The sequence below is a fragment of the Felis catus genome, chromosome F1 (assembly GCF_018350175.1).
Source record: "Felis catus isolate Fca126 chromosome F1, F.catus_Fca126_mat1.0, whole genome shotgun sequence".
Taxonomy (NCBI): Eukaryota; Metazoa; Chordata; class Mammalia; order Carnivora; family Felidae; genus Felis; species Felis catus.
Window position 1 is genome coordinate 16,713,338 of NC_058384.1, and position 25,534 is coordinate 16,738,871.

The 25,534-nt window shown below is 40.6% G+C and overlaps 1 protein-coding gene across 10 annotated transcripts in view; it reads left to right on the forward strand.

The window, feature by feature from the left end:
• Positions 1-25,534, forward strand: part of RABGAP1L (RAB GTPase activating protein 1 like) — a 762,235-nt gene that overhangs the window by 580,626 nt on the left and 156,075 nt on the right. The window contains exon 1 of one of the 10 annotated variants that reach the window (XM_019821651.3): positions 18,900-19,616. The exons of the other annotated variants lie outside the window; for them this stretch is intronic. Coding sequence (XP_019677210.1) covers positions 19,449-19,616 — 168 coding nt within the window. The 5' untranslated portion in view covers positions 18,900-19,448. Of the gene's footprint in view, positions 1-18,899; positions 19,617-25,534 lie in introns of those variants that run through there. 10 annotated transcript variants of the gene reach the window in all.

The following is a 25,534-nucleotide window of genomic DNA, read 5'->3' on the forward strand; positions in this document are numbered from 1 at the left end:
CATTGCATAAATTCACTGTCCAAAGAAAATAATTCCTAAATTTTTTCCTAGCAAGTTCCAATTTTATATCTTCAGCCATCTTATATAAAATCTTCAGTGGCCTTTGGTATTTCTTTTTTAGTATCATTATTGATGTGTGGATAAGGCAGCTTATGTACAGTACAACTTCATGGGGTATCATTTACAGAAAGACTGATTGATGTATCTGTGCCTCATGTACTTGATGATGATACTATATTCATTTTTTCATTCTCCCGTCAAAGTCTTGGAACTAAACTCTAACACTATATCCTGAAAGCATCTTTATTTTATATATCATGCTCCCTTTTCTCTGTTTATACCGTCTGCCTAGCCCCTGTGTTCTGGCTTAAACCCTACCCCCTCTCAAGGATGGTTCCTGACTCCTGCCTGAAATGAACATCTGTTGCAGTTGCAAAATGTATCATTCACTTTGTCACAAACATGCTGTGTTTCATTTTATTTTCATACGTGTAGGTCCTGCATTCTCTGATTGGACTTCATTTCTTAAAGACAGTCCAAGGCTTTCTTTTTATCCACCAGAGTGGCAAATGCATTTCTGCATGTTCAGCAAACATCCCTAATTCCAGGATTGATGCACAGAGTAGCAAAGGGCCAAACGATTAACCTCATTCTTTTTCTAGTTGTTGTATTTAAGTAGATTGCACTTCATCTAAAGCAGTATTTAAACTAGTTTTGATTTTTCCCTAATGATCTATGCTTTGTTTTCATGTTTTATGTTGGAGATACACATACTAATCCCTGATTCTTTAGATTCATATTTGTTAATTGTAAATACAGGTCTGTTCACATTATGCATACCAAAAACTTCTTTTGAGTATAAAGTCCCATGTTCCCAAATTTAAATTTTTTTCTATTTAAATAATCATGCACTGAAAGAAATTTCCCTCAGTTAAAATTACCATTGTTAAATACAGCTTAAGACGCTGTTTCCATTCCTTTTCTCCTATATTTAATAGAGCTTTACTAACTCCTAAAGATTGGAAATGGAGTTCAGATACCCTAGTCTTTTCCTGAAAACTGTCCATTCTGTATTCACGTGGATGATTCTAACTTCATCACGTATCTGTAATCTAGCTACACTGGAAGTAGATTCAAGAGGAACCATGCACACCTTGGGCTTGTCTGTTCTCTGTCAGGGAATAGCCTTTCAGCCTTTCTAAATCTACATATTTTTCAAGGCTAGCTCACATCTGACCTCCGCTCATCACACACCTTCCTGTGTGTTTATGTTACAATCCTAAATAGAGATAACTCTCGGGAATTACTGTTGCATCATAGCTTACATGCAAAAGTTAGTGCTTTTAAGTACCTGCCTTATTTTTACTTAAATGCTGTTTAAAGAATATAAGGGAGACTGCCTGGGTGGCTCAGTGAGTTGAGCATCCGACTTCAGCTCAAGTCATGATCTCGCGGTTTGTGAGTTTGAGCCCTGCATTGGGCTCGTTGCTGTCAGCGTGGAGCCCACATCAGATCCCCTGTCCCCATCTGACTTTCTGCCCCTCTCTCGCTTGCACTCTCTCAAAAATAATAAATAAACATTTAAAAAAAAGAATTTAAAGGAAGCTCTTTGAAACTAATTTGTTCATTTGTTACTGTCCTCTGGGTCAGCTGTGAATCTCTGCCTGGGAGGCACTTTCATCATAGGAGAGATTAGATTTTTTGTGGGTGGAGCCTATTAGAGTGGGGGTGTGAGGGGACACCATTGAGAGTTCTTCTTAAGTTCTTCACTGAATGACTTCAGTGAACTCATTAAACGTTTACGTTTATTCCTGATATGTGAGATATTCAAATAGAATTACAATACGCATTCAAATCTGTTAATCCTCAGTTTGAAATTAGTGCCGTCATTCTCTGTCCATAAATTGAGAGATGAGTGAACATCTCTGCCTCTTTGGTAATTTTTCTCTCTTATTTGAGTAATTACAGGCTTGACTACTTTCACTCTATTTTTCTTTCTCTTTAGTTCTCTTCATCAATTTATTATATGTACCTTACCTTGGATTTCTTTTCTTTCTTTGCAATCACCTGTCTGAGATCTCTCCCTGTTGTGGCAGGAAGTGGGAGAGGCTGATCCCAGCAGGTGTGGGACTGGACATCATCCACCCAAGATGGTGGTACACTGTAAAGGTTGAGAGTTGAGCACATGAACTGAAGGAGGTAACAGAGACAAGCATGGGCCATCAAGTGAAGCTGGCCTGGGATGAGTTTTAAGAACCTGAGTACAAAGCCAAGAATAAACAGAACTGCCAGGAAAGCAAATGAAAATAAGTATAAAAAAGGGCAGCCTGGAGATGGCAGGGGGCAGTTGGGGACAGTGAGGGAGTAGGGAGTAGAGTAGGTGCTGAACTGCTACTAGGCTCTTTAATGTTCTGCAAGCCTTGTGTAGTTAAGCCAGCTCCGTTTTAAATGATCAGCCTTGGAAAGGAAGCCACCAATCTATTCTTAATTACTAAATTATCAATGCCTCCTGCTTACTTACAAAATAATGGAAGGTGGTGTGTTTTCATATGGGACCCATTTTGTTCTTAGTGACATTAAAATAGGTTCTTGGGAAGTTTTTTTTTTTAGTTTTTTTATGTTTATTTATTTTTGAGAGAGAGAGAGAGAAAGTGCAAGTGGGAAAGGGGCAGAGAGAGGGGGAGACACAGAATCTGAAGCAGGCTCCAGACTCTGAGCTGTCAGCACAGAGCCTGATGCGGGCTCGAACTCATAACTGCGAGATCACGACCTGAGCCGAAGTTGGACACCCAACCAACTGAGCCACCCAGGCGCGCCAGCTCTTGGAAAGCTTTTATCTTCTTTTTTGCGTAGAATATACTGCAGTATTTCAAAATGCAATGTTAAAAGATAAGTGATTTTAAAACAGAGAATTAAGTCTTATTTTTCATTTAATGTCAGTTTTCATTCAGCTACCACTTTAATAAAATAAGCAATTTCAGTAAATAAATATAGTGATGTATAGTGAACAAGTTATATGCATATATATATATGTATGTATGTATGTATGTATGTATGTGTCAGTAATTGTCATGACTTGGTAGTTATCCTAGGTTTAGGCAATTTTAGGGGAAAGAGAAGAAATCAAAGATGTTCCTGTTGAACACACCTATAGTTGATGCATTCTTTATGTTTATTTATATATTATTTTTGAGAGAAAGAGAAAGAACATAAGAGGGGGAGGGGCAGAGAGAGGGAGACACAGAATCCAAAGCAGGTTCCAGGCTCTGAGCTGTCAGCACAGAGCCTGGTGTGGGGCTCGAACTTACCATGAGATCTTGACCTGAGCCAAAGTCAGACGTTCAACCGAATGAGCCACCCAGGTGCCCTGTGTTCTTTTTTTTTTTTTTTTTTCTAATGTTTATTTATTTATTTTGAGAGAGAGAGGAAGCGTGAGCACAGGTTGGGGGAGGGGCAGAGAGAGAGGGGAGACTGAATCCCCTGTAGGCTTCTCCCTGGTAGTTCAGTCTCACAAAGCACAAGATAAGGACCTGAGCCGAAATCTAGAGTCAGATGCTTAAGGGACTGAGCCACCCAGGCGCCCCCTAGCAAGCTGATGTATTCTTGTTGGAAAATAATGTGTTGTCATTTCAGAGCAAAGAAAACAAAACTGACATTAGTATTTAAAGAGCTAAAAGAGTAATGCCTCTTTTTTTTAATGTTGATTTATTGTTGTGAGAGAGAGAGACAGAATGTGAGTGGGGGAGGGGCAGAGAGAGAGGAAGACCCAGAATCTGAAGCAGGCTCCAGGCTCTGAGCTGTCAGCACAGAGCCTGATGTGGGGCTCAAACTCACGAACTGCAAGATCATGACCTGAGCCTAAGTCAGGCATTTAATCAACTGAGCCACCCAGATGCCCCAAGAGTAGTGCCTCTTTTAGGAACAGGACCGTTTGAGTCTTACAGGAGCTTTGGAGCATCTTTATTCAAGTGTTGACCATACAGTCTATACTACTTCTCCACTATTATGTGCAGACTGTAAGCCTTATAGGGGTAACACCTGCTATTAGGCCCCATTGTCTAACATACAGTGAAATACTGTGTATTAAATCACTTTCAGTTCTTGAAGCTTGGCTACACTTATCAACTTTCATTCATAGCAAAGAAAGAAATAAAAACCATATGTAAACGGGGCGCCTGGGTGCTTCAGTGACCAACTCTTGATTTCGGCTCAGGTTGTGATCTCCGTTCATGGGTTCAACCCCCCACATAGGGCTACGCGCTGACAGCAGGGAGCCTGCTTGGGATTCTTCTCTCTTTGCCTTTCTCTCTGCCTCCTCCCCTACTCTTGCATGGGCACACTGTCTCTCAAAATAAATAAGCTTAGAAAAATTTTTAAAAACCATATGTAAATATAAACCAAATGGGAATTGAAACTTAATTCTTTGGTTAATTTATCTAGCCTGCCTAATTTCATTCCAAACGTCTTACCCATTTACTGATAGCTTACACGGGAGACATTATGGAAGTGTTTTCCATCTGTGCCAGTGATTTCCATGTCATTTTCTTGAATGTGATTCCAGTCCTCTATTAGTAAATTCTGAGTATCTGCCCTCTTGGGCAAGTAAACTTGCCAATCAGACATTTTCTTAAAGGTGTATCTTATGTTAATGTGAATTGGGGTGCATGCTGGCATTTTCTAGAAACCTTTGCTTGAGAACCTGAGTGATGTGATTTTGCAGTATTGATTACTTATAGCCAAGTAAGTTATTACTTCTGTCAGCACACGATACTTTGTTTCCATGTGAAATGGAAAATAGTTTTTAATTTAACAATCCCCTCCCTAATGTATTTTGCCCACTTCAGTCCAAACTAAAACAGTGACTTCTGGGCCTCCATTTGTGTCGATCCTGTGAAGTGTTTAGGTCTGTCCATCGACCCACCTCCAGCTAACTAGCCTGTCAGATGATGAGAGCCTCCACACTCCCCAAATCAAATGTATGTGTTTGTTTCTGAAGGAGCTACCAAGTGATAGCACATTGCTAAATAATTTGTTTTTTTATTTAGTTTCTTATGGCCTTTACACTTTTACTGTGGGTTAGCATCTTCCCTCTCTTCTTCTAGAGTCCATAAATACTGCACTTTTTAAATTTTCGCCTTCCTTCTTACTCATTTAGACAGTAAATAAAAGAGATACACACTCACCATCCCCTAGCATAATACATGTCTGTTTAAAAAGTAAGCTCATATTTAAATTCTGTTTATAACTCACTTCTTCCTTTGCACGTCAGTTATTCATGTAGTCAGTATTTATTTAAATAATCCATGACCGCAGTGACCAGAAGCTGTTGTGTGGTGGAAATGCCAAGATAAGTGTGTTGCAGTTGAGGCAGGGGCTTCACAGACAAGTAGGGAAGATAGACAGGTCTATAAATAATGGCCACAGAACAGCTGTTACTTCATGGTCATGAACAAATAGGACAGGATGCAAAGGTGGAGGAGGGAGGTAACAAAAGGGATGATTTGAAAGAGAAAGTGACGTTTGAGTCATGGAAGATTAGCAAGGGAAGACAAGGAATGATGTTTTAGGCGATGAGAACAGCATATGTGAGGACCAGAAGTACCACAAAATATAGCATGTTGGGAAGAGGCTCCATGAGAACATTGAGCTTAAGGTGTCAAGGTGACAGTCGTCATTGGAAAGGCAGGAGAGATCTAGATTGTCTGAAGGGTATCTTACGGTTAGGGTTGTGTGTCCTTTGAACCTGTGGACCAGAGGCTACCTTCAAATGGTTACATAGTTAGATCTGCTGTTTGAGGAAGACAGTTTTGGAGACAGTGAGAGGTAAAGGGGAATGTGAAGAGATGGGAATAGATATGGAGAGTAGTTTGGAGACTTTTAGGAGAGTCTGGGGAGAGAGATCATGAAGGCTTCTTTTAACCAGGGCTGTCACAGCGAGGGTGGGAAGGGCAGGGGACACTGAGCAACATTCCCCCAGGTGCTGTCAGGGAGACGTGGGGACAGTTGGATGTGCTCGAGGATAAATGCTGTCATTGCTATTCTCTTTTTTTTCCTCTCTCTCTTTCTTGCCTTCTGAAAAACTTTCCAGTTACACCCTCTCTTTAATTTTAAGGAAGGGAGCTGCTTAGAAGATGTTTATTGTAGAGAAGGCAGCTTATTAGACCTTACATATTCTCACTTACTGCTCATTGAGTGATAACCAGGGTGTCTCTGGACAATTGACTAGTAGTATTACCAGATCAACTTCTGATTAGTTCAACCTAAAGCCTTATGGTTTGAACTACATTAATAATAAGAGTCTCAGAAATCGTGACCAAACCAGTTGATCTTTTAGCCAAACCTAGTGCCTCAAAATCAGCAACTTTGAGGGAGTATTCATATGTCAGGGGGCATTTCACTCCCTCTGTGGTGATTTGGTGAAGAATATTGCACCTGGCAATTTCCTACCAATGAGTCATAGAAAAGAGGACATGATAAGCCACATGTACTTGGAAAGTTACACAAATATAACGAAGAGCTATTTTCCCTTTATGATGCTTCTCAGATTTAAGCATTGCTCTGTGTCCATGGCAACCACACCGGTCCAGGGTTTCCTCTTCCCACATTCCGCTCACTGCAAGAGCTTTATGACTTGTCTGCCTTCAGTCTCTTCCTCTCTTAAAATCCTTTGCCCTCTGCTACCAGATTCATCTTTCTAAAGATGTGTCTTCATTGTATTATGCGTCTGTCTGCTGTCTAGTATAAGCCCATCCTCTGGCTTTCCATTTTCATCATAATCTGGCCTCAGGTAGACCTATTGGGCACCTTATTACCTGTGCTGTGGACCCCCCTGATGTCCCGATCATGGGTCTTGTTTCTGCTCTGAGTCTATAGTACCACTGACGATAGAGACCACATTAAACACTAGTTTCGTATTCCACTGGCACCAAATAAACTCTGGGCTCATGGTGTGTATATAGAGAACTGGATATTTTCTCTTTTACCTTTTACCCCTGGGCTCATTTATCCCTCTGTATTCCCACTGGGTCTCAGGGCTGTTTCTGGTTATTTTGTGTTGTTAATTTCCTTCTCCTTCCTAAAGTAGTTGACAGTCATTAGCATATATTATCCAAAGTTTACAGGATGCTTTGAAAACCAATATTATGCTATCCTTGTTTTTAAATATAGAAACCTCTCTCTTCTTTACCAAAAACCACAATGACTCAGCTACTTGCATATCTAAAATGGTTTCTGCAGTTTTTAGGTGGCAAGACCTTATGGGGGCTATAGATTAATCATAGTTTTTTTGGAAGCATAACGTTTGGTATTAATCACGGCACGACTGCCATGAGCCAGGTAGGCCATTTATACAAAAATGTGTATAGCCATCGGTTCAAGGGGGAAAAAAACAACTGACACTCGTGAAAGATATATACTGCAATGCTTTTAAATTTTTTAATACCACTATGATATTTTTATTCAGTGTCTTTTTTTATGAAATTGAGATAAAATAACTGCCTTGTCATAAGAGCGTATAATAACCGAGAGGAACAAAGACTATAAGCTAAGCTTCCTTACCATCTGCTCCACGGAAGTAACGAAATTCATTCCTCAGCAAACCCACAAGTTGCTGTGTTACAGCCTTGTGGGGTCTCTCAGGGAGAGCCGGAACAATAAATATTGAATCTATAAATGTCAACGGGTCACTTTGCTAAAGAAAAGAGAGATTCAAAAGGCTCTGTAAAATAATAATATTTTAAGTAAAAATGAATGGATGAATGAAAAAAAGAAGCTGAAGCCAGAATCTTATTTTACATTTATGTTTTTTTCTAATAACTTGTCAGTAAAGATTTTTTTAAAGCTCTCCCACCTCTCCCCTGTGAGCCTTCCCCTGACATTTTCTAGTGGGAGAATGAGATAATACATGGAAAAGAAGTAAACAGTTTTTGGGATGCCTGGGTAGCTCAGTTGGTTAAGCATCCAATCTTGAGTTCAGCACAGGTCATGATCTCAGGGTCGTGAGATTGAGCCCCATGTCAGGCTCCGCGCAATGCATGGAGCCTGCTTGAGATTCTATCTCCCCCTCTCCCTCTGCCCCTCCCTTGCTGCTGCTGTGCTCTCTCTCTCTCAAAAAAAAAAAAAAAAAAAAGGTAGGGGCGCCTGGATGGTTCAGTCAGTTAAGCATCCAACTTCAGCTCACATCATGACCTTGCAGTTTTGTGAGTTCAAGTTCTGTGCTGACAGCTCAGAGCCTGGAGCCTGCTTCAGATTCTGTGTCTCCCTCTCGCTCTTCCCCTCCCCCATGAGTGCTCTGTCTCTCTCTCAAAAATAAATAAACATTAGGGGAAAAAAAGAAGTAAACAGTTTCAAGTAGCAATGAATGTGATGAAAGAAATAATACAAGAGAATCCAATGTGTTCCTGCTCTCCATTAGGTAAGATGGTAAGAGAGGGCCTCTGTGAGCAAAATAACATTTGAGTTGAATGATGTAGTGGACCCAGTCATATGAAGATCAGAGCCAACAGCAAGTGCAAAGGCCCTGGGGCAGTATAAGTTTTGTATGTTCAAAACAGAAAGGGGGCCAGTGTGAGTGAAGCGTAGCGAGCAGATGAGCAAGAAGTAGAGAGGAAGGAGATGTGGTTAGAGAGCTATGCAAGGGCCAGAGCAGTAGAGTCATACAAACAGTAGCAAAGTATTGGCATTTGGGTTTAAGGGGAAGCCAGTATAAGTTCTAAGCATGGAGAAATTTTACTGATTTATGGTTTTAAGACGTTTGGATTGAGGAGATCTGGTGTGTAGAATGTGACTTGAAAAGAAGCGAGAATAGAAGCATGGAGACTGGGAAGACGTTATTTCAGAAAGTCCAAGCAGGATAGGATGGTAGCTTGGACTAAGGTGATACCGGCGAAGATGGAAAGAGAGGACAAATTCAGATAATTTTGTAGATAGAGCTGACAGGACTTACAGATAAATTGGATTTGGAAGGCTGATGGAAAGTGGGAAACCAAAGGTGTTATAGAAATCAGGCGGACTGATTTTGCAACACATGAACAAATCATTTCTTTTAGCATGGTCTCATTGCAACATATCATAGGAATGGGGTACAACTGTGCGTAGAAGTGGATGGCACAATGTCTGGCCCACAACAGGCACTTGTGAGGTTTTTATTCTTACCTCCACCTCTGCACATTTTTCCTACGAATTTGTATTCTCACATTACTATTTAGATCACGAAATTTCAAGCAAATGACTAGAAAGTCCATCGGTAAGATTCAGTCATTCATCAACTCGGTAATTGATGAGCTGTCTGTAGACATAGTCACTCCACTGGGCGTGGGGAACATGTTGGTGAGTGAAGCAAATACACAACCTTTCCTAAAGGAGCTTACTGTCTGGTGGGCTCAATTATTTCCCCAATAATATTATACAACTAGTTATTAAACCACACCTGGCATAATTGAGAAGAATATCATGACATACTATAAGAATGTCTCTTTATGGCTTCCTAGTTTCCCTGGTTTATACCTCATTCATTCCCATATTTCACCAGTGATTTCCAAACCCATCTCTTGGCTCCAGATTCATATTTCCCATGGCCTGTGGAAATCTCCAACAGATGGCCACTTACTTCTTGCTAACTCCATTCATCCTCCACCCTTTCCTGGCTCCAGTGCCCCAGTGCTTTCCTTATCAGTTATTATCTTCACTATCATCCCAGTTTTCCATGCTAGAAATGTCACAGTCATTAATAATGTTAGCAGTTTCATAAGATTGCTGTTTTTTTAATGTTTATTTAATTTTGAGAGAGAGAGACAGAGAGAGACAGAGAAAAAGCAGGGGAGGGACAGGGAGAGAGGGAGACACAGAATCTAAAGCAGGCTCTAGGCTCTGAGCTGTCAGCACACAGCCCAACGCAGGGCTCGAACTCACAAGTGGTGAGATCATGACCTTAGCCAAAGTCAGACACTTAACCAACTGAGCCACCCAGGTGTCCCATTAGATTACTGTTTTAAACCTCATTTCCTCAATGAAAAGTGAGACTCAAGGAGGCGAACTTTTCCTGAAGTCACACAGTTACTGGACATCAAATGTTGGTTTTAAATTCAGGTCTGTCTGACATCTCAGTTTTTGCTCTTTCAATAACATTTTGAAGGATTGTTAACATTTTTAAAGGGAAAAAAATGATGGAGGAAAAACATTCCAGAAGGGAAGAACATTTTAAAAGGCTCAGAAATATTAAAGCACCAATATCTCTAATCAGAGAAATGCTTATCTATCGTTCTCTTACACAGTAGTCATATTTTATCCATTTTGAAGGCTGAGCCATTCCAACGAACAATTACGGGGTAGCCATTATGCATCAAGTAACTGCTTCTGCTGGTTTTCAGCACAAGAAGGATGGTACCTGATACCTGTCTCTAAGTGCCTTAGCAGAGGAGAGGGACCTAGCCATTGATTTCAAGGCAACTCACTAAAGTATAAGCCTGCAGATGGCTGTGAGAGAGACAGCATAGGTGGAAACGTCGGGGGGCAAACGGGGCCATGCGCCCCAACTCCGAGAATAAAGGCTGGTTCCTGCAGGAGGTAATCTCGGAGTTGCATTCTGTCAGATTAAGAAAAGGTAAGTGAATTAGAGGGGAAGCACAGTTCTAGAAGAAAGAGAAAGCCAGAACAGAGACCTAGAGACACAGAGTTGCCGGGGGCATGCAGGGAAATTCAAGTGTCTTGAGTATTGCTGATGGTGGAGATCCCAGCCTGTCATACCAAGGGCTGATCTCAAATCAGAAGAAATGGGAGTGGAGAAGAGAGGATAGTTGTAAGAGATGGTGAGGAGGTTGAATCAACTAGACTTGAATGATGGTTTAGAGGTGGGGGAGGGTGTAAAGGAGGACTCTGGGATGACACCCAGGTGCCTACTGTATAAATTGGGCAGATAGCAAACACCCTCACCTGGGATAGGAAATGTAAGACAAGGAGCTGCACTGGGGAAGAAGGAATGACGTTGAACACTACGATTAAGTCACATGTGAGGCTGCATATATCCAGTAAGGAGAGAGACAGGTGGGAGCTCTGGAGAGAGGGCTGATCCTGTAGCTGTATTGTTCAGAATTAGCAGGGAGGGTATGGGTAAGACCACCAGGGTACAGATGCTGCTCTTTGAGCATAAGTTTTCACTGTTTTTTTCTGTCATTTCTTTTAGAACCCCGGACACATTAGTCCCTCAGTATACTCACAGTGACATGACTGTAAATCTTGGTGTTTCCACTGGACTAATTTGATTAGCCTCTGGGATCAAGCCTGTTTAACTCTACTTTCTTCACTGTTTCAAATAACTCAAGTTCAATTTTAAACATTTATAGATCAGTGGTGTAGTTATCCACAAACTATGGTTGCGTTGACTTACCACTTACTAGCAGCATGATCCTGAGCAAGTCGCTGAACTGTTCTAAGCTCAGGTGCCTCCTACGTGAAATGGTCATAATTGGTTGCTAGGATTAAATGCAGCAATGCATGCTCTAAGGGCTTAGCATAGGTCACAGCCTTTACAGGTATTGTATAAATATAAATAATAACTGTTATTATTTATACTTTTGGTTATTTAAATATCCACAAGAGTTTGTGATGTACAAGTTACTTGGTTAGGCCCTGCTTGGGACAAATACCAGTATGGCACAGGTAAAGGAGCCCACCATGCAGGAAGGACCTCTGTATACCTGTTCACTTGTTGCTATCATCATGTGACAGCCTGTGGCAGTACTGAGTTTATACAGGGACTGAACTCTCAAGGGAGGTGAAAGAGGGAGCAGATCACCTCTAGTGAACGCAGAGGAAAATTCACCTCCATTCGCACCATTTTGCTACCCCTGAAATTGTACTGAAACCATTGGAAGCCATGAGGCAGGGGCCAGGGCCAGGCTGTATAACCTATCACCATCGTTATTTTAGAGCATGGACTTGTCTCCAAAAAAACCTGTATGTCCCCATCTTGGCATACTCATTTCATGGAAACAAATTCACTCGCTAATGCATGGGCTGACCCATATAACTACTCCACTGAAAATGTTATTTTCCATAGTGACAGCTATTAAACTACACTTAGCGTTGTATGTAACATGAAGATGCCAGAGATAGCAAATTTAATAGAGCATGGGAAGAAGGCAGAGGCAATGCACAACTTACCAAGATGAATATAGCACCTCGTTATTTTTAACAATCATGACAACGCACACATACTAATACACACATAAAAATAAAAAGTAAAATGCTGATCCAGTGGAGGAAATCAAGGCACAGTCTAGATTCTATATATCATTATTTTAATCTGATCAATTTAACATAAACCCAGCCCTTGCTAACATTTATTTGTGCCTCTGCTTACCTGGAAAATAAATAGGAGCCTTATACAAACTGTCCAGGGAAGGGGATGAATGAACTGAGAGCCAGCATTCCATTTTCAAGCCTACATCACTAACATGGCTTCAAGAAAGCTGCTCTTGAGACACTGTGGCTGATCTGCCAAGGATGCAGCCTCTCTGTTTGATTGAAGAAGAGAGTGCTTCTCGGTTAAAAATTGAGAAAGCAGATGTGCTTTATTATGATAAGTGTGTGTTCAGAAGTGATTATCCTCAAGACAGGCTTTTGGATGCCCCTCTCAACTCAAATCCAAGATTCTTAGATTCTTTCATGCCAGATAGCAGGCAGGATATCAATTCCAGATGAAATAAAATAGTGAAGCACAGTTTTCCTCATAAGATAGTTGTGTTTTTGCTGTTGTTGTTAAGCGGGCTACATTAATTTGAAAGACAACAAAAAGGCAAGGTTCCCTACCATGCAACTGGGCTCTGGGACCTTGGCTTACTGGCTCTGCCTCAAGCAAGTTTTATGATTAAACAGGTCACTTACGGAACATAAGTCTTATCCTTAATAGGATAAACATGTTAGACTTCGATGCTTTCTGGGGTCTAACAACAGCACATTATTTTGTGATTCTGTTATCATGTCTAGAGTATCCTTATCAGTGTGGGTAGTGAAGTACTGAAGGACATTGTCCAAGAAAATCCCATCCAAGAGGTAGGATTGTGAACACTTTAGAAAGATCCAGAAACCAGCTTATAGCAGGGATGGTTATCTTGGAGAAAAGGAAATTAAAACAGTCTTCAAATATTTTAATTAATGTCACATAAGAAAAGTAGACTTCTTCTGTGTTATTGTAGAATATATAACCCCAGTGACTAGAAATTTCACATTTCTGGCTTACCACAAGTAGTCCTTTCTAAACAAATGTCCAGTAATAAAATAGGTAGCAGGCTTTTGAGATGATTGTCAATAAAGGTAAGGAAGTAGAGGCAAAATGACCAACCCTCAACATCTATAGTCATAGAAGTTCTTGCATTAATAAGGACATTATGTTAAAATTTGAGGACAAGGATATGTAGTAAGGTCATAATGATGCTACCATGATTACTCAGCATGTTATTAAATTGTTGGCGGGAGAAAGTTCTCTCTTCTATGAAACAACAACAACAACAAAAACTCCTTGTTTTTATCGATGGTTATAAGATGGTTATGCCTTAAGTCTTACAAGAGGTTAGACCATTCTTAAACACTAGGCAAGTCTATAATGTTATATAGGAATCCTTTTTTCCCCTTTGAATTCCTATAAAACTGTTACCCGAACTACCCACCATGGTGTCAGTTAATTTTGTACTCCAGTTCTTCAGTGTTTGCTCTCCAGCTACAAAATAATGAGACTCCTTTCCCTGTGATACAACTTATGTGCTCAGTCTCCTTACATTTCATTTTAGCTTTTTCTTCAAGTAGCGTGCAAAATGCATAAAGTTAGAGGCAGCATCTGGTGTATCTTCCTACCTCCAGGAGCATGTAGGAGAGCATGAGCAGAATCGAGACTTGAATGGCAGAGTGTGCACTGTGCAGGATTTTACATGTTTACCAGGATACCAATACTACTTACTCCGTTATCTTTATTTGACCTATTTGTTGGATCTTAGGAACCTGCCAAATTATTGAGGCTTTATCCTTTAAAAACTTGTCTGTCCAACAAAAAAGAAATAACTAGAGCGTTCACTTTTGCCTTTTTATCTTTCCAAGTTGAGAAGAGCATGGGTCCTTTTCTACTAATTACTAATATGTCGAACTGAAGAGGCAACAGTTCTAATTCTGTTTCTAATGTTAATACATTCAGAGACCTTTTTGTCTTTCTAAACCCTAAGCCAGGTGAACACAATACATTTTACCCCTCTACATGACTTCCTGGAAAGATGAAGAGAATTACTAGTTATCTAGCACCCACCCTGTGCTAGGCACCACGAGAGATTCCTTTCTACACATTAACTTAGTTTTTGGAGCAACTTGGCCAGGTACAGGACATGGACATTTTACAGAGACTCAAAGAGTATGAAGTAATTTACCCATGTCATTCGACGAGTAAATATGACTAAAAGATAATGGAATAAGCAATGTCCTGTTTTACTCTCAGAGATACGTTTAATTATCATTACTCTTGGATTATAGGTCCAGGCCAGTCTCACTAGTAGGAGCCCACTTTGTCTGAATCCATTGTGGATAACAAAGATGTGACTAGATCGTAACACAGTGTTGTTCCTCCTTTCATGGTGTCCACATTGTGCTCTATCTCCATGTTTGAATGCCTCTCTGATTTTAAGCTCTTGCACATTGGAAAGTATTTCCTTTTTCACCTTTGTAACCCCTAAAGTAACTACTTAGCATGTTTCTTTGCACTCAGTGTTCTTAATTACATTAAGTAATAAATTAAGTCAAATATGGTCTTCATTTTACAGTGGGAGTCTATTTATGTCCTGCACATGTCCAGCAATCATGACACAGTAGAGTAGTTCAGGAAGAGCATTCCGGCAAAAGGCTTCAATTAGGACCACCATCCACCTGATCCCAGCACTCCAGACAGTGGGGTTCTCTTCTTTAGACCTTGGCTTTGGGACCATTGCCTGGCCCTGTCTGCTTTTCTCTCACTGCCTCATTGCATGATTCATCCAGGTTTCCCATATTATCTTCAATTTGCTGTTGATCTTCCTGTACATATTAAAAAAAAAAAATCTTTGTGATGGTTGAAAAAATCTGAGAAGTCATGTATTATTAACTGGTTAATTTACAAGAGGGTTTTTTTTTCTATCATTCGTTTCATCTGTGGACTATTTTATAACTGAAACATTTATTTCTCAGAAGTGTGCTGTTCTGAGCCTCATCAGCAATAAATAAATTACTTGGAGAGTTGGGGAGGGAGAAGAGAAAATGCTCACTGAGATGAGTCACTCTTGTAGGACTTCAAAAATGCCTGGAATCCATTCTTCCATTTCACCAAGTTATGTTCTAGAAGAGTTATTTCACCTGATATTGATCAATGGCTTATTCTCAAAGGACAACCTGAAAACAGGACCATGGTTGAAAAATTACAGAAATGTTGAAAGCAAAGGTGATGCTTTGGCAGGGGGGGATGGAGGGAGCGCTGTTTATATAGGGTGCTTTATTCTCCATAGAGTGATACATGGGAAGATGGCTTGGGCTTGGGCTGATGTCCCCATGTATACAGAACTGAGTAAGTGGGTCTCTGAGATGTCTGGCTCACCTTGATGTCGAAAGGACGATGAGAGGCCGAGGAGGGACGTTACAACCTGGGATGTGTTCATTCCTATGCACGTTCTGGCCTGGCCTGGCCTGGCGTGCAGAGAGATGAGACAGCTCTCAGTGTGGTCATTTCTAGGTAGGTGACGCCTTCTGGGCCTGGAGGGCCTTCTGTACCACATCTTCCCACTGGGAATTTGATATCGTCCGCCTTTGCCCTTCTCACCAGTTTAGCATGTTCTGGGCGCAGGGAAACAGAGCTGTGGTTGCTCTGTGCTGTTGGCTCTCTTTCCATCTTCATCCTGACTCTTAACTGAGAGTCTGGCCTGTGAAGCCCTAGGACCTGGATCCAGTTCTGCGTGTCAGCAGCTCTGCCTCCGTCCCCCATCGTGCCGGCTCTGCCTCCTCTGTTCAGCATCTTGGTTCGGAGGCTGGTAGGAATAGCCAGCTGGGCCTGCTCCCACTTCTCCCTGTTCTTCCCGAGGCTCCTCTGTGCTTTAATCCCCACGCCTTCTGCAGGGCTCTGGTGTGGCCCCCGTTCCTCAGACTCACCAGGGAAGGTATGCTCTGGATCCACGCGGTCTCCCCATAAGACCCCTGCTGCTCTCCTGGCAGGGCCCACTCAGAGCCCAGGGCTGCACCAGCACCTTCACTTCCTCAAGGATAATGTATTTTTGAGGGGGAGGATCATGGAGAGATTAGGAAAACTGAAATACAGGGTAACTTGTTTATAATTCCTCTTACGTAACGTTTCTCAAATGTGCCCAAGTATTTGCTTTGGTTTGCTCATTAAAATATCATACTTTAGGGGCGCCTGGGTGGCGCAGTCGGTTAAGCGTCCGACTTCAGCCAGGTCACGATCTCGCGGTCTGTGGGTTCGAGCCCCGCGTAGGGCTCTGGGCTGATGGCTCAGAGCCTGGAGCCTGTTTCTGATTCTGTGTCTCCCTCTCTCTCTGTCCCTCCCCCATTCATGCTCTGTCTCTCTCTGTCCCAAAAATAAATAAAAAACGTTGAAAAAAATTTTTTTAATAAAATATCATACTTTAGTTATTACATTTAATATTAGCACATGGAGTTTTAACTTCTTTTGTGAGCATCAGAGCCAGACCATAGTTTTGAAATCTTTGGATTAATTTTGACTTCTTGCCAGAATCCATTTGGGCAAGAAATTCTTTGTTTCTGGTTTATATGAGAAAAAATAAATGCTTCTGCCAGTGTTCTTTGAACCCACGTCAGTTGCATGGAAGCGTTTCCCCTATCTTAAAAAAAAAAAATCAACCCAAAAAAAGTCCTATAAGCAAAGGAGTCACTGAATTGTCCCTTCCTTTGCAAGTAAAAATGTGCCCTTGTTCTTAAACAGGAAGCTTCCATGGCAGTGCTTTTCACACTTCCATAGCAGTGGTACAGTCTTTTCAAACAGAACCTCATGCAGAACTCCAGTATGTAAACAAGATAAAAATGGAACTGTTCCCTGCAGAGGGTGTGTGTGTGTGTGTGTGTGTGTGTGTAGGGGTAGGCTGTGAAAGGCCCAGAACCCCTGCCCTCATCCTTACAGCCTCCCCCTTCCAACTGAACCTACCCCACCCTGGGTAGCCCATCAGACATTTATCCAAAACCTTAGGGATCTGAAATTTATTTATTTATATGTCATATTCTAATGGTTTTGATCACTTTCCATTAAAATCTTTAGTTTTTTAAGAAAGCATTTTCAGGGGCGCCTGGGTGGCTCAGTCGGTTAAATGTTCAACTTCGGCTCAGGTCATGATCTCACAGCTTGTGGGTTCGAGTCCTGTGTCAGGCTCTGCTGACAGCTCAGAGCCTGAAGCCTGCTTCAGATTCTGTCTCCCTCTCTCTCTGCCCCTCCCCCATTCGTGTTCTGTCTCTGTCTCTCTCTCTCAAATATAAATAAACATTTAAAAAAATTTTTAAAAGAAAGCATTTTCAGAAGAAATAAAAAGCTTGACAACAATATATAAGTATCTTATTTAAGATATTTTGTTCATTAATACTCAAGATGTTTAACAAAAAAAATGTTTTGTTTTTATTGAGTTTTAAAAAAAGGAACTCAACAATATTCTTTAAAGGAGGCAATATTTCCCTTTAAGCCGAATTTGGTAATTAATCTATGTCTTTAACCGAGATCCTAGAGATATGCTGGTAAATATGATTCTCTTTTGTTACTTGCGGAGATCTATAACTGTTATTTGTCAGAGCAGGAAACTAAGACTCAGAAGGAACCACCTGGGCTCTCTTAGCCCTGTTACCCTGTATCATGCTATAACTTCAGTGGAGAAACTGCTCTGAGATTCAGGGGAGCAGCTACAGAACTACAGCACCAGGATTCTCAATATACATGAGTTCATTGTTAGCTCAAGTTTAGAAACTGCTCCTAAAGGTGATCTTGTCTTTTTGCCTTCATTTGACTGTGACTATTATTCACATCAAGGGAATTAAAATCACACCTACTAAGATTGTAAAATTTAAAACTATGGACAATTCTCAGTTGTTATTAGTAGGGAAGGATTAATTTGACCAGAGAGTAGCAAAATAACATTTTGAGCTATTACCTGAATGTTTATCAAGGTCTGTGGCTTAAAAAAGTTATTACTGCTTGAGAATCCCAACTTTAGTGATTCCTTAGATGTATACTCTCATTATTATGTTGGAGGTCTTTATGTAGTATCATACTGAATGTTTATAAAAATCTTACTTTTAATTGTGGCTTCCCCTGAATGCCGAAATACCTCACATTCTAGCCTTGCAAAAAGTCGGTATTATTGCGTAAACACTGCAACTTGAGGGTGTGTCGTTTCTTGGAAGCCCAGTCTTTGCTCTCGTGCATACTGTAGCATTTTGCCCCAGACCCCTCTTCTGTGGGGATTTCAGTCCTCTAACAAGGGCTGGAAAATCCCACTTTAAATACGCAGCATAAAATCCGACTTGTATGTGTTACCGTTATTAGAAAGCAAGAGTGAATAAAGGTCAGCCTTGTGGCTGGCAGGAGGTCTGGTTTCTCTGGGAGCTTCACATGCTAAGAGAAGCTGGTTCATCTGCCTTTGGCTTTAGGATTCAACAGCAGAAGCTGTCAGACTAACACTGATTGAAGGTGGACTGGGAGGGGGAAGCACATCTGTCCAACGGCTCGCCATTGGCTTCTTATTACAGCATTCTCCCCCGAGACGCACTCTGCATGCTCATTCACCTACCTCCTCCTCTCCCCTCCCCTCCCCTCCCCTCCCTACCCCTTCATTACTGATTCACAGCGAGAGGCGGCAGCGGCAGCGGCGGCGGCGGCGGCGGCGGCGGCAGCGGAGGCAGTGGCGGCAGCAGCGCTGCTTGTCACGAATCGGGGATTGCAATGAGCTCATCCTTTTCTCCTTGCAGCTTCACAACTGCCCTGGCTTCCCGGCCACTGCTGCTGCTGTCTGCTCAGACACACAGACACACGCGCGCGCGCACACTCACGCGCGCACACACACACATACACACACACACACACACACACACGGCACACGCACACACGCGCTAGACCCTTCCGAGCAGCCTGTACATTTTAACACATGTATCTGAACTCTGCTGCATCGCTCTTGGCCATTTTCTTGCATTCGATTGCTTCTGCCGGTTTTTATTTAGATCCGTGTTTGATTTCGTTTTCCAGTCTACTTTGGGGCTCTGGCACAGTGGATAATTTAGCCAAAATGTTCTTCCTGTGGAGACATTAGCTGACAATTCCCACCAGAGACTGGCTGGTGCTCCTGGGGAGACCTAAGCCTGCCTCCCCTCCCACTGCAGTTCTCAAAATTGTGGATAAGAGATCCAGCTTTCTCATTCTGGATACCTACTTACTGCTCATGGAAGAAGGGGTGCCCTGCCCAGCCCCAGCTGCTAAGCTCACACCTCCTGTCAAAAAGTCCCAGGACATGCACGACGAGAGGAGCAAGCTGGTGAATGAGTATGCATGTCGAGTGCTGGAACTTCTGGGGATGGGGCATCGTCTGTTTGTGCCTCGGCTTCTGGCGGTGAGACTGTTTTTCATTGAACTTCATTTATAGGGAATCTGCCACCCTCTGGGAGAATTCCTGTATCCCTAAAAGAGGCTTGCAGTCTCCTGTTTTCTTCTCCTCTTACGCACTCTACCAAGAAGGAAGTGCTGAGTGGCCACTGTCGTGGGGCTCTAGCTGAGCCTGGTCCATGCCACTCCTTAATTGGCTAGAGGGGATATGGCTCTTTTCTAAGAGCCCAGGGCCACATTAGTGGCATTATCTCTGTGGCAGGGGGAAAAAAAATGTTTTCTGGCTGCCTAGACTCCGCAATAAAGCAGAATACCCAAGTGCTTGATTTAGGCATTCTGTTATTTACGTCTCCAAAGGGTTAAATTTCACAACAGACATTATTGCTACTTATCTAGACTACTGTGGTTTGCATTCTAACCTCACCATTTGATTGCCAGTTTGATTTTTATTTTATTTTATTTATCTATTTACCTATCTATCTGTTTGTTTATTATTTATTTATTTATTTATTTATTTATTTATTTATTTGGATACAGAATTTTACCCCCTAAAAATCCTGGGGTAGAAAATTGAAAATTTCTCTCCTGGAATGTTTGTACTGTGTATCTATGAAGCAGCTTAAAGCTATTGGGTCTGTGCTATGAATCTGGGAAGTCTGGCTTGCCTGTTTTTTTGATTTCCTGAACAAGAGAAAAATCACTCATCCTTCCTCACTTCCTACCAAGGGTTAAAATTAAATACCCACAATCGCTGGTGCAGGGTTTCTTTTTAGTGGTTTGAGAACTATACCTAGCAACTGTTCTATAATATAATTGGTCTACAGTAGTCCTATACCATTATTTGGTAATTGAACAAGAATCATTAAGCTTTGTCTATTTTATACAATGGACTTTAACACCATTCCAGACTGTTCTTTCCTTATGGTTCTGTCATATGTGATTCTTTTCAAAAGTACAATGTTCACACTTTTCTCTCACATACTCCTCTTCAGTCTAGTTCATCTCTGTTTATATTATCACTGCAATTACCAATTCAGTGTTCATGTATGTATTTGCATGCAAATATTTTCTCTCTTGTATAATCATAACAGCATTTTAGGTAGCTGTGTACGTGAGGGATTTTTCACCCCGAAGAAAGTCTGTTAGTCATTGCAAGATGAAGTTAGAAGCAGTGACCAGCATACAATTTGGGGGGGTTGGTATTTTTGAGAAATCGTTTCCTTGCCATTCAAGAGAGAAATAGAAAGAACCCAATACATATGTTTTCACGCCCAAGTGAGGTCATCAGTGCTTACTTAAATTTTGTTTCCCTGAATCACGTTTTTCTTAATAGAAGAGAAAACTGAAGATTTATGATTCCATTGGAAAGGAATTTTTTAAGTGAAAGAAAAAGCATTTTATTCAAGAGCTTTGATGCTATTAAGGGCTAAAATGTATTTCAACAAGTACATCCCTTTGAAGAGTCAGTTTTGGTCTAATATATTTTCAGATTCTTAAAAACTCCCTAACTTTGTGATTCCAGGTCTCCACTGTTAACTTTCCAGTAATCTCCTACTGCCTTTCTTTGGCACCTTATACTTTGAGTGCTTTGAAGGAAAACATAAATTTATAACTAAGGCTGTCTCTCATACTTAAATCTGCATTAGGGTTCAATTTAAACTGCCTCTAGTTTAAAACAAGTTATCGGCAATTAAATCCACAAAGAATGGGTTCACAAGCTTCAGATGTTGCGGAAGTCACGTGTATCTGTGTGTTGCGACCATACAGAGTCAGCTTGGTTGCCCCATTAGGTATCCAAAGTAGTAGTACATCCCATGGGTTGGTTTGGGCTCTCACATGCCAAAACATAGGTAATGGTGCCATTGACATTACATGTGAAAAGTATTTCCTGAGTTGTCCAGAGGGTCATTTGGCAATCTCTGACTTTGTCGTACAATATTGTACATAAAAGATTGTACATAATGATAGAACTGGGGTACTTTCCAGTTTGGGAAAATCACATGCCCTTTAATTAGCAATATGGCTGTGAATTGGGATCAGTTCTCCAATGAGTTACTGCTTAAAGTTTAGTGTGTACCAGGAGGAAGTACAGTTGTTCAGCCTTGTGTTATTGGACTGGCTAATGATGTGGGATCGATGGCTAATCTGCACAGGGTGGTCCTAAGAGGAATCCTGCCACGTGCAATCCTTTCCATTACCACTCAAGAAGGCAGACACTCAAGTTTCAGTTTTTAGCTATGTTTCAGACATGAAGGTGTGGAGGTTAAACACATGCAAATATGTTATTTTACTTTAAAGATCCCAGTAGGTTCTTTTTTCCTGTAAGTTAATTGTTGTGATGAACTGATCAAATTAATGAAGATTTACCAAGACAATGCTGTGGATTTAGATTTAGAGCCTATTCATTGTCCCCTGATTCACAGAGGGACCACCAAACTGCCTGAACACCAGACACATTTGAAAACATTTTTTTTCAAGTTTTTATTTAAGTTACATTTGAAATTTTGGCTTCTTGCCCTTCAAAGATACGCCTAGTAAAGAACAACTTAATAATAATTTACCTTTAATAAATAATACCTTTAATAAAGCAGGTACAAGTGTTTCATTTTAGATATTACCACAAGGCATAAATTCTGTGCACAGACTCACCAAACACACGTTTCTTTGGTGAAATTAAAATACCAAAGCAAAAGATACAGGTATCCTAGATACCAGCTAAGTAATGTTTCCCTCTTCTAAGGCCTGTGCTTCCAAATGATTCTCAGACTTCCAAAAATATGTCTCCACTGAATAGAAATCCTGTTAGACACTATAACTAAAGGAAGAAAAAGCCATTTGTGGTGAAAATAATGAAGGTGAGAAAGAGAACCATTCCTAGATTTTTTTTAAATAACCCCCTAAAAAAATCAAACCTAGAAGGGCTGCTTCTCAGAGGCCCTTGAAGAAAGATTTATCATCCACGAATTATGAGAGGTTTGGAATAGAAGCATCAGGAGCTAACACCCAAATGTTAGAACTGTTCCTTTCCACCCACCCTGCCTCCTTAAAAAAAAAAAAAATCACTTTGACATGTGATACTCTTGCGCTGAATTTTTCAGTGGGAAAAACACACTCAAAATGGTATCAGCAGTGACACATAGCTAGGGTCCATACTCTGTAAGTGTGTGAAATTTGAAGAAAAGGGAAAAGTTTTCTTCTACTCATGTTCAGAATTTCCCTTTCTTCTCTTTTGATTTCATTTGCTGTTACATGTTGTGGAAAGTTATGATCACATCATTATAAATTAATATCAGTCTTGGCTATGGTTTCAGTACTGATACCCTGGGCACTGTACATAGTGAATCCAAAGGAGCATTGATGCTGAAATGAAAAACAGAAGCAAGTATGTCTCCCATTTTTACTTTTTTTTTTTTAACTGCTGCAAGGATTGCTCGTTCAAGAGAGATTACAACTCTTAAAATTTAAAGACCCCAATATAAAAGTTGCCATGCATACTTCTGATGCCCTTCAAAGTGTAAAAATCAATTTTTATGTCAAAATAAGTATGAAATGTACTCTGTAATTTGCATTTTATTAATTATGACTGGTTAATACTGGGTGTGCTTAAAGTAGAGCTTTTACGAATTTATGGAACAAATCTATGCTGGTGTCTATTATGTGCCTGGGAACTTGCTTACTTCAGTTTACTGGGGGAAGTAGGAAGGGTACCTAAATTAACAACCTGCTTAAAAAATCCTACTTCCTTTTTCCCTCTGGATATTTCTCTTTACCTACTTGAAAGGAAATAGAAGTAGGACTTGAAATGTTTTCAGTTGTTCAAGTAATCTTTATATATAATTCTATTCAAATGAAGAATGAAATAATAGTCCTTTGGAGGTATAATTGATAAACATGTTTTGTATCATCACTTAAGAGAATTTGACAGAAAGTTTGGGGAGCAAAAGATGAGTATCAAGAGAACCACTAGTTTTCAAAAGTTATTTATTCTTATTTAAAAGCTGGTAAGGTTCTCTGTGATTTTTTTAAGTTTATTTATTTATTTTTGAGAGAGAGAGAGAGAGAGAGAGAGAGCAGGGGAAGGGCAAAGGGAGGGAGAGAATCCTAAGCAGGCTCTGCGCCATCATCGCATAGGATCGCTATGAACCACGAGATCACAACCTGAGCCAACATCAAGAGTCAGACACTTAACCAACTGAGCCACCCAGGTGTCCTGAGTACTCGATCTTGCAAGTGAAGAAAACACGTCTTTGCTTCTTAAAATTTCCCTAACTCTTGTCTGCGTTACCTTCTGGCTAACATTACTTAACAAATAATGTCAAGAAAGTAATTGCATTTTCATTATGCTACTCTTCCCTCACTACCTTTCTGAAGGCAATATAGAAAAACTCTAAGAATTTCCCAGTTGAAGATCAGCCTTTCCTTTAAATCAGTTCTTCTAGCCTGACAGAATTCCATGTAGTGAGCACGGAGGAATAATGGTATCCAGAAGCTGGCCCTACCTATCTACTTTTGAGTATTTGGTTTGGTTCTTAAAATGTTAGTCTGCCTTTTCAGGGTGCATTTTTAAAGCTTGGGTCTTATCACAAGATCATATGTTAAGCTTCTCTTCATTGTAAGGATAGACAGCATTCATACAATTGTAAACATAACCATTAATTAAGTTTATATCTCTGTAGCCAGTTTATTAATAATTTGCATGTGTGAAGTCATGTTTTAGTTTTATGGAAAGCACCACTACTTATAGTTTGGACTAATACTGTTACAGCAATACTTGACATTTGTGAAGCATATATATTCAACATACGTACAATATGATTAAAATTTTGTTAGATGTATGTGATGTGTGTGTGTGGGGATGGTAAAAAAAAAAAAGATTATAAGCAATGTAACAAAATGTTTTTTTAAATGTTTTACCACCATTACCACTACTGGGTTTTTTAAATGTGTGGGTGTGTGTGTGTGAGAGAGAGAGAGAGAATGAGAGAGAGAGAGCAAGAGCTAGCACGTGTGAGCAGGGGAGGGGCAGAGAGAGAGGAAGAGAGAGAATCCCAAGCAGGCTCCTGGCTGGAGCCCAAGGCAGGGCTCAAACACATGAACCATGAGATCATGACCTGACCTGAGCCAAAATCAAGAGTCAGATGCTTAACTGACTGAGCCACCTAAGCGCCCCTGTAACCAAATGCTAATTATGTTTATCTCTGGGTAGTGAGATGTGTTAGGCTTTTAAAAAATTTTTTATTTTTTGTGGGGGGGAAGTGAATATGTAATCAATAAAAAACATATAACCCCTACTAATACAGGTGGATATACACACATGTATGTAAACAATCCAAGAGTTTTTAAAAGCGTTTAGAAAACAAAACAACTCTGATAAATTCTCGGTGAGGCATCCACATTTTTTGCAGAGCAAGAGGTATCTATTCCTCAACTGTAGAGGGAAAAACCTCTCAGATATAGCCTTCAGAAAATGGAAAGTTACCCTTGTAAATTTACAACCTGAGTATAGCATAAGAAGGTATTTGGAGGTGACACGATGATTATGGAAGTCTCTTAAAGACAGAAATTTAGAGGAAAAAGCCCATCGGAATCAAAGTAGGATTGCAGATTGTTTCCTGGGGCAATGGCACACGTTGTTAATATCCTTTTTGCTTACTGGCATGATTTTTACCCCATGGGGCTGTCTTATGCCATATTTTTTAAAAATTCACAATGAAATTAGCTTTATTTCAGTCCATGGAAGAATATAAGTTCTTATAACTTCCAGACTGCCTGCTTTCTGGAATTAAAAATGTCAGTGAGAGGAGGGTACTGTTTTTAGCCACTAAAATATCAGTAGCTGAACATACCTGAGCAACACAGAGGCAGCCTTCCAAACTCTCCTATCTTATATTTGTTTTGGGTTCACAAAATGCACTCATATGACCT